Consider the following 16,025-nt stretch of genomic DNA (forward strand, 5'->3'; position numbering starts at 1 on the left):
GGCGGGAGGGGGCAAGAGTGCAAATTCCATTTTCTACCTTCTTGTCCCTGGGTCTATTTCAACATCAGCAGCCACTACCGTGAGGGTCAGCAGAGTGGCTGGTGCGCGTCAACCAAGGGACAGAAGAACTGGCAAAGAATATAAGTTGTTTGGGTTTTTTCGTTAGCCTAAATTAGCAAAAACTGCTAAAAACCAAAGCACTTCTTTCACTTCTCCTTGCCCAGAAGAAATCTTGCTACTCTGCAGAGCTGCAGCCTTGTGAGCTTTATCTGTTTAAAATGAAGTCCATTTCTATTCTCTGGGTACTGCACAGGTCACAGTCATGTTTTTAATTACCAATTAGACTTCCATTAAGGAAATAAAATGAGTTTTATGTGCTGGTTGTCAAAGGTCCTTATAGCTGCCTCATTTCACGTGCCTTGTCCGCTCAAGCAGCAAGCAAACGAATAGAAACTTACTCAGGGGTAGTATACAAAAACTGAAGATCTTTGCCCCACAAAAGGAAAGATAGAGGCTGAGATGGAGAAGCTGCAAGGACTTTTCATTTTTCATTCCCTTCAGCTGTGTTTTTCCTGTCTGCCATGAGCAGTGTGAACAGAATGTTAACTATGCCCTTAAGTTACTCATGGAAAGAAAAGGTCACACACACGTACGCACTCCATCTCTCTTTCTCTCTCTCTCTCTTTCTTTCTCTCATGCATGTGTGTATATTGTGTGTTTATATGAATGTGTATGGAGAGACCCCAACCCTAGAACACTGAACTGTGGGACCAATTTATTTGCTTAGAAATTTCAAGAGGGAGAGGTTATAAATAGTCATAAATTCAATTTATTTATAAAGCATTCCCTGTCAGGCGTCACTGCACAAACAATTATAAAAGAATTGTAGTAGATTAAAAACATAAATTAGAGCATCATAAAATGCACAAGAGTGATTGGATTAAAATGCATCTGACAGAAATGTTTTAAAAGTGGGATTTGATGAGCTCTTCTGGGTGGTCAGTCAGAGAAAAGTCTGTGCTCAGCAGCCTATTAAAACAAAGATTCAGGGCCAGATTTCTGCAGGGGGTCTCTTGTGGCTCTCTAGTTCTTAGCTCAATAGTTGAGAGTAATTCACAGAGGGTCTAAATTGTGCTGGATGTGGCTATGGTTTCTTGAGGACCCCACGTCTGCTGACATCTGATCCCATGCTAGCTGCCCAAATACTTCTGTCTTTGGCTGTTCTCATCTTTCCCCTGCTAGCCCTGTTCTCTTCTAAAAATATGCCCTATGTCAAGGGCTTGCATGAGAGAAGCAATGCCAGTCATTCTGTCAGCTCGGTACGTGGTGGTGCCCCCTTCAAAGTGGGGTTCCCCCTGCAAGGCAATTTAGGGAAGGTTTCTAATGCTTTAGTGTTACCTGAGAAGTTATAAAGAGGATGAAAAGAAAAGGGGAATTCAGCCTGTAGACAATTACTGACTTACCTAGTCAGAGGATAATACTTTCCACGTTAAAATTAGTAGCAAAATTCTCCCTGATTTAGACTATATTTTAGTCTAACCTGGCATGTACTAGAATTACTCAAAACCCTGTAGGATCAGATCATTTTTAAGAAGGGGAAAAAAAAAAAGCTTTTTGAGAGAAAAGATGCTTCATTAAATTAAGGGTATGGAATGCAACTCCTCCACACCCCTTATCCATGAGGGGATTGTAAAAACCCTTGGCACACAGAAAGTCTCGTTATGGGCATATTTCCAAAGGAACTTACTATCCACATGTTGAGCTCTGTTGGAAATTCAGTCCTTCATTTTGGGGCCAAATTTTCGGTGATCTCTTAGAAAAAATAACTCAGTACGAACATGAATGTGCCTCAGCATGCCTGTCCGTACAACAACAGTCTCGGCTTACAAGGCAGACAAACTACAGTTGTGATAATGTTGATTCCAAGCAGTTAAAAAATCGTCAGCTCCTGAAATCATGTGATTAACCTGAAATTAATAAATCTCATGGGGACAGGGTTACTTCTTTTCAGCAGTCAGACATTTGGGATTCACCTTTGTTTAGCTTTTTTCCTACCACTAAGAAGTTTAGACACTCATTGAGAAATAATGTACTGAAAGCACTGATTGTGTAATGATGATCAGATTAAAATGATATAATGAGAAGAACTCTGGACCTGTGACTTTAGGAACCAGCTCATAGATGGTGCAGAACAATAAAATCATTAGAACAGTTATTGCTGAGGTCATGTAGTTTGTTTCCAAAAGCAAGTGTGCTCTTGTAGCCTGCTTAGATGATGTGCTGTAAAGAAGACCTTTTAGAAACGGTTCTATTGAGTCAGTATTTAATTAGATAGGTTTTTTAGAATTCCTCCTAAAGTGGGATATATATTTACTGTTCTGCTTGGCAACAAAATGCTCAATATTTGACACTAACATGGTTTTGAGCACAGAAAGGTTAGGTTATGCTAGAGGGGACCATTTTTTTAATAATAATAATACAAAATATTAATAAAATTGAGCACTGAAATGTTTTATGTCTGATAGACTTGTGTATCTCATTGCACACATGATTGAGTTCAAACACCTGACCATGATGAGTAGCCAATTTCTAACTTATTTGAGTCATTTTGGGAGCTGGATGAGATACGATATGCCTTGTGCGGATCTATTAGATTTATCTGTCATACTGGAGCTGCTCTGATTTAAATGGATGCTTCTGGTATCCTGTGGTTGGTAGACAGACAATTGACTGTGGTGTTTCAAATGGCTGTGTTAACCTTGGGAGAAGACACTGGACTGCCTCACTGCCTCTGAAACTGCATAAAGGAAACTAGTAAAAGCTTTCTTCTAGGGGTGAATTTAATTCCTAGGCATGGTAACTACACAACACCTAGCCAGCTTTTAATTTCTGTCTAGAGATCCTAAATGAGGCTCTCACAGTCATAAAACTTAAGCTGCCTTCCCTAATGTTGCTTCCTTCTAGAACGGTAATCTCTTATTGGTCTGATTGGAATATAAAGTGACAGTTAATTTCAATTTAATCAGAGTAGTGGACCAAACCAAAAGAAACTAGGATACGACATTTTTTGCCTCTTCAGAGCTGTTCAGGTTGGAATGTTTGTACATGGCCTGTTTGGATGGCTTCAGTTCTTGGTCACACCAAAGAAAAACTGAGCCCATAAAGAATATATTCTCTGGATTTAATTCATATATAGGCAGGATCCTATTGTTGTATTTAAGTCCAAAAAAGAAGAAATCTTGAGCAATAACACCCAAGAGATTTCTGCTGCTGCTAGCCAAGGACTGTAAAGAAAGATCTTACACAGGTTACACATTATCTAATCAGCACCAGAGTCCAAATTTTAAGTCCAAATGGATGTATAATCCTTTATATGAATCCAGAAAGGTGCATGCTTGACCATCTCTGTTGCAGAGAATGAGGTATCCCACTGGGAAACATTGATGTGCAATGGAAAGGAAATAGCGAGATCATTAGATTATTCTGAGGACTAGGGGTGCATTTAGAATGATAAAATATGCATATAAAGTCTCAGAAAAAATATAGGTTGAAAGGGACTTCTGTGGGTTGTCTAGTCCAAATTCCAACTCAAAGCAGGGCTGTCTTCAAAATTAAATCAAGTTCCTCAGAATCTTCTCTAGTATAAAGGTTTCAAAATAATACTCCTCGTATTTGTGGTCCAAATGATATTGGCATGTCAACCCCTTCTGAAATGTAGGATTCCTAATAATTACATTATTCTGTATAGCTGAAGACTGTTTCTCCACCTGATGTTAGTAAAAAATGTAAGTGAAATGACAGTAAATCAGAACAGTAATGGCATTCATCATCTGTGTTTTGGTTTGAGTGAATAAGGAACATACGGCTCACTGAAAGGGAAAGTGTATTTGTACAAGGTACGTAGCACAGGGGATTGACCCCCTTGTACCTTGTCTTTGTATTACAGTTGGACTCTGACACAAAATGTAATTCCACTGAACCCATAAATAAACTCAACTTGATCCGTGCCAAACTGCTGTAAGAAAAATAAGGAGCTTAAACTAGATCCCGCAAGAGAGTTCTGCATGAAGTATTCATTGATTTGCCAAGGAACTCTTGAATATAGGGCATGTGTATCAGGTCCGTAATCGTGCAAAACTATTAATGTCCTCTCTTCTACTCATTTCAGTGGAAGTTCTTTAAAAGGATCATGGGCATGTTATGAATTATCATAAAGTACCGAAGGCTGGCTTGCACTACATTCCTGTTTTATAATTACTCATTTCAGATTAGTGAGAATTCTGCCTTTGTCTGGTTTATTCTTCTAGAGTTGGACACCTTTATAGTAGCTGCACGCAAGAGTATCTCCCATTTACAGGTGTTAGTTAAAAGGTGGTGTTTCTGCAGTGCTTGGTGTGAATTTAACTCTGCTCATTGTAAAGCCCGACGTTATATAGACATTGCCCTTGGTTGGAGTGGAGAGAACACAATGCTGAAATCTAACCTTTCAGAAGCTGTTCTGACTTCTGTTTACCAACCTGGTGGGTTATGTTTATGCTAGTTATGCTGGGTTGTGAATGCTAGTCACCCACTTCCTTCTTTGGGCTTAATTTATCCTTGTCAGGTGAAAACAGATAGTGTTCTTTTGCTCGATTTTTGGGAATATTCTTTTTGGGGAACAGGTAGAAGAAGGGACACTGTGTTTTAGGACCAGCTGTAACAGCAAATGGAGTCATGTTCAGCAGTGTGCTATCTTATCATCCCTTTCTCTTTATCAAATAAATGGATATGACCACTTTTTTCTGCAATGGCAGTAATTTTAAGGAGAAAGAAAGAAAAAAATCCAAACATGTTCTCTCCTTTAAGTTTGTTCCCTTGTATGCTTGCGTATTATTTTCATGCACACTTAGCTGAAAACGTCTCCTGAGTAAATGAGTACATTCAGAAGTAACTCAATGTCAACAAACCTGTCTTAACATCGGCTTTATTGAAGTGATCCTGTAAGTGCACACATGTGGCTCTTCCTTACTGAAGGTGAAAGTTATTAATGCTAACAGTAGCCTTCAGGTCAGCATATTCACACAGTGAGGATATCTATATCTCGGATGTGATGATAACTTGTAATCCAAAAACATGGAACCTTTTTTCATAAAGTCTCTGATCCATCTTTCCCAGCACTGCAGTTTAGTCTCCTTACTGCCCATCAGAAAAGATTGTTTTCCCTACTAGGAAAAAGTCTGAGTGCTTCCACTCTGACTTGTATCTTTCATAGCCTATTTATACAATTAATGCCAAAATATCCTATATGACAGAGGCCCTTAAAATATTGCTGTTTTCCTTGGACTACTGAGTATTTGCATTACTGAAGAAATGTATTCTCTTATGTTTAAGGAAGCACTAGGGAATAATAATGCAGACACTGACGTAACTTGGTCTAAGGTCAAACAGGCAGCTTCATAAAGGGCTTGCTGCACATTACTTCAAATATAGAAGATCTAGTTTTTGAAACATGGTTTGTAACAAGCTGAGCAGAGTGCAAGCAGAGAGAGACAGCAAAGTTTGAGAAAACCTGTAGTAACTGAATTTTAGATTGTAAACTCTTTAGACTGGAGTGTATGAGATGTGAGGACCCAATTGTGATTTGAGCCTTGAGTAACTCCTGCAAAGAAAATGTTATAACCTAGTAGTGCTGCTGGGTGGATGGGGTTTGGAGAGCTAGGATCAAGATACAGTGAATAATTGAGGACCATTTCTCAGAAACAGCATTGGTCTACTCACTCCTCTCCTGACGGGAGAAAAGCCTTATGGCACGCTACAGTAATTTGCTTGGATTTCCTGTTTTCAAACTCCTTTTATGAACCCAGGATGTCATTAGGTACAGTTTAAAAATTATAAACAAAAACAAATGTATGATGTCTTTGGAAGGCACACGGGATTAGAGGGGTTTTGTACTTAATACAGTAATCCTCTTTTGAAAATATATCTTAAAGCCTTAACAGTAAGTTAATGTTTGTGTCTTTGTTAAGAGTAAGATGATGTACAATTTGTTTCTTGGCAACGTTAGTGCTGGCTAATTCATTAGCTATGATAGCTGATGCTCATGTCCTATATCTGTAAAAAACAAAACAAACCCCCAAATAACAGTGGTAGAGCCAGCCCCAGAACATCTGTGTATGCTTCAGACTGGCCAGTTTTCTAAAACTTTTGTCCTTTCTCTTTTTCCACTCATATATTGTTGGGTTTTTCCTCTGGTTTTCGAAACATTTTCATTACTATTGCCCAAGCAGGAAGCTCCTGCTTTGTAATTCTGCAACCTGCAATATGCTTCACGTATCTCAGCCACATCAGCATGGTTCCCATTTCTAAGACACAAATGAAAAAATACTGTTCCCTCTTTCTTAGAGCTCCAAAATAAGTTCCTTCTCTTTTGATGCTGTGGTTTGGATTTGCGTTTCAAGGGGCAATGCTGTTGCTATCTCCTTTCCCTCCCACGAAGGCAGCGGGCAGCTCCCTCCTCTCCCTTTCAGCAGGGAGCTCTCTCAGAGACAAATGCCAATATTTGCCTAGCTTGGTTTCTTTTAAAATGGCACCAAATGGGCTTCTCAGAGGAGTGGGGGTTATGGATACTTTGCAGTGCTATGTCCCTTGGGAGCTGGAAACACGGGGACCCAGTCTGCCTAACGTGTGAGAGCAGAGCTTCAAATGAGCAGCCAGAAGTGTAGAAGCCCATCTAGCAGGGGCAAATTAAGTGTTCTGCAGCTGCCGAGGGCAACAGGTCCTCCTCTCATTTCTAACCTGAGGCAGGGGGTGGTTGAGTCACATCTGTGAGTTCACCAGGCAAGGTGGCACCAGAACTGGGACTGCAACCCAGGTTCCTGCGAGCCCAGTTATGCTACGTCATTACTGAGTTATGCTGTGTTCATAAAGGCTCTTGAGTTTTATAGTATAAGGGGAAAAGGGAACACAAATTAATTAGTAGGCTTTTCAAATTCTTCTTGAGTCTAAGCAGGAGTACCTTCCTGAAATGGTCGTGGAGTAGCTGCACTGTTTAATCTCGGCAGCATTTCTCCCTCAGTCTTAGATCCTGAAATCATTAATTTAAGTGCAGAGGATCATAAAATCTCTCTCCTCTGCTCAGCATTCTGTATCTTATGTTCATTTCAGAGGCTTCTGTAGAATTTTATTTTTTATGGATCTTTTCATCTTAAGCAGAGCATTGTAAGGAATTTACGAAAACAGCTTGTAGTTGTGTGTATGTATATGTATATGCATATGTATATATGCATATATTTATGTATAGGTATATATAAGCATGTGTGTAATATTTTGGCATATTATTACCTCAATAACATGGTTCAGCAAACAGCATTATTACAATAACAAAACAGGAGTCTGTAGTCTCATAGGCTTCTTTAGAGGCAAAAAGGTATGAGGCTCCTAAACCCAACCAAATGGAGCCTGGTAGTTGTTGAAATACTGGCTGCTCTGTGCAGTATTAAATATTTAAAAAGAAGAAAAAAGTTGTTCCAGAATTTTCTCAAGTATTTGCTTGCTTGGACTTTCGATCGCATTAGTACAGGTATTTCAACGAAATTCATGGAGTAGGAAGGCTCTGCTGGCCGGGCAGGCCTGCACGGCGCAGCACGGCGGATGCAGAAGCAGCACAACGCCAGACACAGAGCTGGCAGCAGCACCTGTCCCAGGGCGCCCGGAGGCCAAGGACAGCGTTTGCTGTTAAACCACCGGGCATGGGGGCAGCTTTAGGCCTTCCTCTTCAATTTTTCTGCCAGTCTGCTTCAAACTGGACCTGGAGTTATTAAACGAGAGGGTAGGCTCCTCACCATCCCCTTGGTATCAGTCTCGGCTGTGACTGCCGAGAGAGGTTTTTGGGCAAGTCTGTTTGTTAGGGCCTACAGTGTTTCTCCATGAGCCCATGTCTCTCTTTACAGAGTGGGATGCTGGATAAATGGAGCGCACAGGGCAACCTCAAAGGCAGTCTGAATGAGAGAGTGGTCTAGGACCTTCTGTGGCCCTGTCTGTGGGAGGGAAGGAGAGCTTGCCCACAGCTGTGGAAAGCCCTTGGCTGAAACAGGGGGTGACACCCATTAACGGACCGGATTGCAGCAAGACAAATCTTTGTTTCCATCCTAAAAGGCGTCCATTCATCACTAGTGAGGCCACGTCCATGCCAGGCACAACGGTCCCTGCTCCCACCCTCAGTTCAGGGCATGTTCTTCCCTCACAGAGCACATTTCCATCTTCCTCCAGCCTTTACCTTGTCCGTTACCTTGTCCTTACCTAAAAGGCTTTACCTTGTCCTTTCAGAGGTAGGGCGTGGCCTCCCGGGCAGAGCTACCGCGGGCTACCTGCCTGCTGCGCAGCTGGCGCCTGGCCTCGCGCCATGCTGATGGAGGCACCTGTCAGCACGGACAGGGCAATCAGAAAGACCCTGTGTAAAGGCTTCCCCTGGCACGATGATTTTGTTGTGGTTTTTTTAAGAAGTTTCGTGACAGCTTATCTTACTTTGCAAATGTGTGCATACAGCTTGATGATTTGGGTCTGTTTTACTATGATTTGTACATCAATTAGTACCCATTCAGTTGTCAGAGGCAGTGGAGAGAGAAGGGCTGCCAGGTTAGTCCCTTCTAGGAGTGTGCAAGCCATTATGGAACTCTTTTCTGTGGCCAAGCCCACGGCTGGACTCCTGGTTGTTAGCACTTATGTGCCAGTTCTTGTGCTAAATAAAATAATTCACTTACTATTTGTAGAGCTGGGGACATAGTAGTCGCTAACATTGTATGCTGCTGTTTCCTTCTCTGAGTTTAAGGGGGGGGAAATCCTTAGTGTGCTGACCTGTCTCCATCTGGGACGACAATGGGGAAATTCTGTGCTGTGGGCACATTCGAAAGCTTTACGACTGGATCAGATAACTACAGAATAATACTTCCTCTTTTTTAGGTATTCCCTGTACTAAGCACTGGGGAATAATACTGCAGGCATTGTGAAAGCATTGTCTGAGTGAAAACCACAATATTTTAAAGCACAGACATGTGCCTGCTACTGTCAGATGGAATTTCTCAGTCATGTAAAATAACATGTTAATGTAAACATGCAGATGAACTGGAAATTGCCGTTTTTGGTCAATGGGTTGCTAGGGAATTGTTAATTACCTGGACCTGAATGGAAGAGGTTCAAATGGGCAGCTGAGTTACATGATGGAATGATTTTTTGTAATCCCACACATTTTGTATCATATGAAAGTGTCATACATGCATTCAGCTGGACAGAGGAACAGGGCAATTGCAGTTTGGAGCTGGAAAGAAAAATAAAGTAGTGACCTGCCTGATTGTCTTGCTGGGTACCCTATAAGATATGACTAGGAAAGCCTAGGATGTTTTAATTTGTATTTATCTCAGCTTTTTATTTCTTTAATGTGAATTTTTAATAACTTTGTAGTTTAACCTTGTAGGGACCTAGTCTCACTTTGCTGTCATCTAGTTTTCACGAACTTATTTCCCACTCAGCTTGCCATGCAGCACTTTTGTAGTGATTACCTAATGCTGCAGTTTCCCTCCTACTTAGGTAGAGGTCCCTACCATTTCTGCAACACTGCTATTCTTATTCCACACTGGGGTGAAACCCCAGAGATGAGAGACAATGAGCCTGTGTACTGACTCCAAAAGCCTGCCTGCTTGTCCTGAATCAGACTGTACTGTCACTAGAAGTGACTTTGTTTGGATATGCTTAATTGCAGCCTGCATTTCACAGGGACAAGTACATTTCTGATGGAATGACTAAAAGCCTCTAGCATTAGTCAGCCTGATCTGTAAATCATTTTTCACCAATATTCAGCCTACCAGTTCCCCAGCAACAGAAAAGGGAATCCCAAAGAAGGCACAGTTTGACACATGCATCAGTCTCAGGTGGGCCCCTCTCCATTTCTCCCCATCTCTCCCCACAGCATTGCATCCAGCAATGTTTCCTTTCCAGAGGCAGAAAAGGACTGGATGCAGTTCATTCCGATAGCTGACAATATGTGGCAATGTACTTCGTAGAGAGCTGAGTGCTAGAACATGCCTGTTGACCCTCTCCCCCTCTCCATTGCACAGGCCTGTGCAGTGGTCAGTCCCTGCCAAGGCAAGGACAGCAAATTTCAGAGCCTAATCAAAATTTACTTCCACTGCTCTGTCAGACTGGCTGCAGACAATGCAAGCATGAGGAGAAAAGCCCCCTGGCAAGCCATGCGCATTTGATGTACCCAAGTGGTGGGTCAGTGAGTTGGAGGCTGCATGGGTGGACTGTGACAGAAGAAAACATCCTTATCCATGGTTTGTTACGCAGGCTAACCGTTGTCTCTCTTGTTCTCTTATCTTCCCCAGGAACGAGTGGAATATCTCTTTCTCATAATTTTTACAGTGGAAGCATTTTTAAAAGTAATAGCATATGGACTTCTCTTTCACCCCAACGCTTACCTCCGCAACGGCTGGAATTTACTAGATTTTATAATTGTGGTAGTAGGGTGAGTACCAACATTTCGTCTTTGAACACACTGCGCACAGGGGACACTGGGAAACTTTGGGAGCATGAGGGTGGGTGGCTCATTGGTACATTACTTATGGGTGATGTTAGAGGTTGCTGTCCATCATGTTTCTTCTACCACCACCATTTGTCCCCCCTGTGTTAGCCCCCCTACAGACTCTATGCATTTTACCAAGTATTACTGTGTAATCCAAAAATACAGTTAACTCACTAGTCTTCTGCAGGTATAACTTGATTCATGCTTGATTCGTTCAGTGTGTAGCAACAATTTACTTTGAGGTAAATATTAAGGATTGACAATCAGTTGATGCACATTTTCTCTCTGGTATCCCTTGCTACTTAGCCTTTTCCAAGGCTTTTAATGGTTTGCAAGACATGGAAATTAAACTGCTCTTTGGGAACAGGGATAAAAAGAGGAAGCAGTGCAAAGCTATTGGACAAAGTCAAATGCCTGAATATGCTAAATGGGAAGAAAATCCTTTTGTTTGTAAATCTGTATGAATATTAAAAAGGAAATCTAGGTGGGATCCTTCAATTAAGATTAGAGTTGGGTGACAAATAAAATCTGCCATCTTGTGAACTTTTACTGATTTTTCTCATTCTCGAAGGTGGATGAAAAATTTAAATCCCAGGTTTTCATACTTACAAACAAAAATAAGTTACTCAGTTCAATTTGACTCTTCTGCTGGTGATTTCAACATTTTTTATTTTGACCCTTTTAATGTTTTAATCTTTTTAAAGAATAATTTCACTATTGTAGATCAAATTCCCACTTTGAGCTGCAACCTTTCTAATCCTGTTATTCCTCTCTGCATTCTTCAAGCTTGGCATTTAATTTATTTGAATAAAAGCAAAATAAAACACCGTCTGCTTTTTCTACCTGAGGGTAAGAGATAAGCAAGGGGTTTGAAATGTGGTTGTTGAAGGGAAGAGGTGAAGGATAAACTACCCCTGAAGACAAAGAGAACAAGTACTTCTTCGCCTGAGTAATTTGTCCCATCCTCCCACCACTCCATTGTTAAAGAGTTTTATCGCCCACAAAAACTTGAAGTCTTTTCACCTCTTTACCAAGGAAACCCTTCATCAGCTCCTAGGAAAAATATCAAAAGGGACACTTTCAGTCATCAACCCCCTCATAATTTCTGCCCCCAAACAAAGTCCCTCTAGCTTCTTGACCATTTTTGTGGTGGCCCCCAAAAATTACATCTGCATACTGCTGTGCCGCTACCCAATCCCTCCCACTTCCCATCATCAAGGGGACAAGTGGGTGGAAGAATTCCCAGTGAGGGGGAGGGAGGACAAGCCTGGAACCTGTTCTTAGTCCCAAGACCTCTCTGCCTCCACGTAGGCATAACGCTTTGCCTTACGGCAGTGCCCAGTTGTCTTTCTCCTTCATTCCTACCCGCAGCCAGAGGATCCCACAGCAAATTATTAACTGGAAATTGGCAAATCTCCAACATCTCCCTGGCATTGATGTCCAATTCCATAGCTGGTTCTGCCTTTGAATTCCCTCAGATATCTCACCTGCTTAGGAGTTGCTGCTTAAGTTGAAGAAAGACTGGAGAACAAAAATCGTGTGAATGTGATTATTCCCTTTTCATTTTTATGAGAAAGAGACTTTTTAAAGAGAGAACACATTACCTCTTCTTCTTCCATTGGAATGTGAAAGCAGGGCTCCAGAAATCACAGGGCAGCATTATATCTAGTTTAAGTACAGTCCTTTTTAATTTTCCTACTAGGGCAGTTAATAAGCAAGATGATATTCCGACTGAAATTAATTCCCTTCCCATTGACAGAAGCTGCAGCTCTCAGCTCTTCTATCTGCTCTTGCCTCCAGCAGCTCTCAGTCACTAGATGGGGAACAAAAAATGTAACTGGGGAGGGATTATACAAGTATAATAAACATGGCCAAGACCCCAAGGTCTCTGTTAAATAGTAACAATCTCAAGTGATAGATTCCTCTTCAAGGCCAGATGGGTTCCTTTGATGTTTATCTGTTTAAACTCACTCGTACAGTACCACAGCCTAGGCTGGTGCACTGCTTTTTCGCTCCGCGACCACTCTGCAAAATCTACGTGGTGATACCATCTGTTCCAGTTCTGCCCTGTCTTCTTTTCCTAGGGGCTGTCTGAAACCCCTCAATGACATTATGTTTAAATTTCAGCATATTTGAATATTTTGTCAGGGAGGAAGTCCCATGGAAAAGATTTAAAATAAATTGTAAAGAAAGAGAGAGGAGGAAGAAAGCAAGTGCTGGTAACAACTTTTCCTTGTGGTGCATTTTTCTGCCTATTGATGGAGTTATTGGAGAAACCTGAGTAATTTGGACACAGCTGTAGCACTGGGAAGAGGGATTTATTTGGTACGTGGGGCAAAGGATGGTGTAGGACACATACTGGAAGCATCAAGCCCCAAAATGACTGTGGTAATTGCCATTCGTGCTTGTTCTGCCTTAGGAATCATCTTCATTTTCAATGATGATTGTCCTTGCTACAAAAAATAGAAAGGCTAGGTGGGAAGTATTTCTTCAAGTACTGTTGGAAGTTAAAGGAGAAAAAAAAAGGCAGTTTTTAGAGCCTTTGTTTGTCTCTAAATCTACCTAGTATACACTGCTTACCACATATATCTTGAAGAGATAATACAGCACAACTGGCTTCCTTTATGTTAAAATGTGCAAGTCAGTAGAGAAAGAGGAAAATGAACATGTCTAGGAGCAAGCATAAATTCTAGAGGGAAGTCTCAGTTTTTATAAAAATTTTTTATAAAAATGTGCCTGTATATTTTCCCCTGCCTTCTGAAGATAGGTCCCCTGGTATCCAAAAGGATCTTAGAGTCAGTGGTTCTAGCAAGACCACAGGAATACGCAGCAGCAGCAGCAGCAGACGGGAGCACTGAACACAGCTGCTATGTTTTCTGGAGAAAGGATGCACTTTGGACCTGTAAGCTTGTAACAGTTTATCGTTCTTGCGCTGTGGGAGATCTTATTCATCAGCTAAGTCTTTTAAAGCTTGATTCTAGCTTATCTTTAAATAGCCTATGACCCTGCTATAGCAGCCACCATTAAATGCTGCTTTGAAGAAAAATGTCTGTGTGTGGGTATCAATCAGAGGCTCTATGGATAAGAACATTATTAGTTAAGAGTAGAGATCACACCCCTAAGCTGCCTAATGAGGCACAACCCACAAACACTAACAATTAGTCAAATTGTTTCCTGCTTCCTTCAGTTTTACTGTTCCTCTTTTGGAAAATATTAAAACTTTCAGATATAACAGTGATGTCCTCTAATATTAGGCTGTTGAAGGAAATTTCTCTTGAGAGAAGACTAACTTGACAATGTTGTGCTAGGAGAATATCTGTCTTTCCTGGCAATGCCATGGTTTGTCTGCCAAGCACAGTCATTCTCCAAGGACCCATAGCTTCTGCCAGAAAAAAAGGTGGTGTAATTTGAAAGGCAGCCTTACTTGGGAAGGTAAGCAGTGAGGTTATTTGGAAAGGATCTGAAATTCAGAGCAGACTAGAAAATGTGGTCATAGTATATGTCTTTCTGAAGACCTGTGGGGAGTTTCTAAAAGGCAGACCCAAACACTTTCACAAATCACAGGTGAATGGCAAAACGTTGTGAAAAAAATCTTTGTACTTTACTATTTATTTATACCTGTGAGGATTCTTTCAGCTGTGTTTTTCTGCTGATTTTTGGCCTTAGAAATACCAAGCCCTCTGTTTTCTCTTTATATTCTGGAGGCCCTTGACAAGTTCTTTTTTTATGCTATAAAAATCAGTGTGCCCTCCCCACAGAGGAAGAGATGAAGAGCTGTAGAGCAGGTTACAGCCTTATCATGCTGCTGTTGGGGTCATCTAGCAAGTGAAAACCTTTTTGATATTTCAGATGTCAAAAGGGAAACAGAAAAATATAAGAAAGAAAAACAGCAAGGCTAGCTTCATACCTCACAAGTAAATGCAAAAAAAAAAAAAGTGGAGTGTGTCCATACACACATGTGTGTGATAGAAATATATTTTCTGCTTTATAATTCACGTCTGTCAAATGAATTTAGTTTAGGAGTAGTCATGTCACAAGTGAAATTCAGAAATCAAGATGCTGTTAATTGTGCTTCATCAGTGGAAAGTACTATATCCAAATGAAAATGGGGCATGAATTTAGGCTGTCAGAAAGTAGTTAGCTGGAAGGAAATAAGATTGATTTTTTTAAAAAAATTCTTTTTTTTAAACTGGTGAGATTTTCAGTGGCCACAAATGATTAGTCCTCTTCTGTTTTTATACCATCCAAACTTTGGTTTCTCTGTCAGCTCAGTGTTCTCTCACACCATGCTTAGAGTGTGCATTTCAGGTAACTCACCTACAGAGAAGAGACGGAAAGAACCACACCTCGCTCCACCATACCTACTGTAAGCTTTTCCCAGAGGTTTTCATCAAAGAGCAGATTTTCCCATGTAAATATAGGGTAGAAGGATTCTGGCCTCCTGTTTGATATCAGTAGTTTAACATCTATCTATCCCTTTTAGGACTGGAAAACAATTAGCTGAAAAACTAGAAAGAGTCTATAGAGCTCATAGAAACTACAAATTGTATATGGGTTGCAGGTTTTTTTTCTTAATAGAGGATAATGGAAAGGGCCATCAGAAGCCTTACCTTTCTTCTGTGTCTTGTCATCAGTGCTATTTCTGAACAGTACATTTTATTATTTTATTTTTTTTCCTCCTCTCTGGGTCATAATGAGTTACAGCCAAAAAAGCATGTGATAGTTGTAGCCTTTGAGCCATAGATGTCTGCCCATGCCCTAACTCAGGAGGCGATAGGGACAAGGAAGTAGGATTGGCAAGATGTACTATAAATTTGAATAGTGGAGTAGAGATTCAGTAGGCCAGATTGGGCACAGTCTAGACCCCAAAACAAAAGGGAAAGAGAGTGAAATAGATGAGAGAAATAAAAAGTTGTATTGCATTAGTAAAAAGCAGGATTAGTACAGGGAGAGATTTAAGCATGGAGCAAATGCGTTAAAGCAGGATTAGCAGGAGTAATGCAATTCAAGTTTAAATGTAGGTTTTTAAATGAGGAGCAGAAGGAATTACTGCAAATTATTCCTGAAGTACAGTAGGCAGATGACTGTGGGTACCTCAAGACAGCACATTTAGCACATCAACGCTGGAGCACACAAACAGGGCCAGCTGGACTGCAGTGGAGCTGCATTAGTCTGGGAAAGCAGGTTCTAGCTCCCGTGGAGTGAGCTGTCCTACTGGTTGTGTTTCTGCTCCTCCTGAATTAATTTCGGACATGTACAATTTTCTTAGGATGCACATTTCTAGAACAGCCCATGGTTTGCTCATTGCATGAGTGGCAGGAGAAATGCCCTTGCTGCCAGCTGCCAAGAACTGCTGTTTGGAAAAACATGGGGCCAGTGATGATGGGGGGACCAGGAGAACGGACCCTCAGTTTTGCACAATTGCTGACTCAGAGTTCCTTGAGATTTCTTGTCTTCTGTGTTGCAAGAG

The 16,025-nt window shown here is 41.1% G+C and overlaps 1 protein-coding gene across 50 annotated transcripts in view; it reads left to right on the forward strand.

The window, feature by feature from the left end:
• Positions 1 to 16,025, forward strand: part of CACNA1C (calcium voltage-gated channel subunit alpha1 C) — a 495,328-nt gene that overhangs the window by 279,402 nt on the left and 199,901 nt on the right. For all 50 annotated transcript variants that reach the window (XM_075504541.1, XM_075504568.1, XM_075504596.1 and 47 more), the window contains exon 4: positions 10,359 to 10,498. In XM_075504541.1, coding sequence (XP_075360656.1) covers positions 10,359 to 10,498 — 140 coding nt within the window. The remainder of the gene's footprint in view (positions 1 to 10,358; positions 10,499 to 16,025) is intronic.

This window comes from Mycteria americana, chromosome 1, assembly GCF_035582795.1.
Source record: "Mycteria americana isolate JAX WOST 10 ecotype Jacksonville Zoo and Gardens chromosome 1, USCA_MyAme_1.0, whole genome shotgun sequence".
Taxonomy (NCBI): domain Eukaryota; kingdom Metazoa; phylum Chordata; class Aves; order Ciconiiformes; family Ciconiidae; genus Mycteria; species Mycteria americana.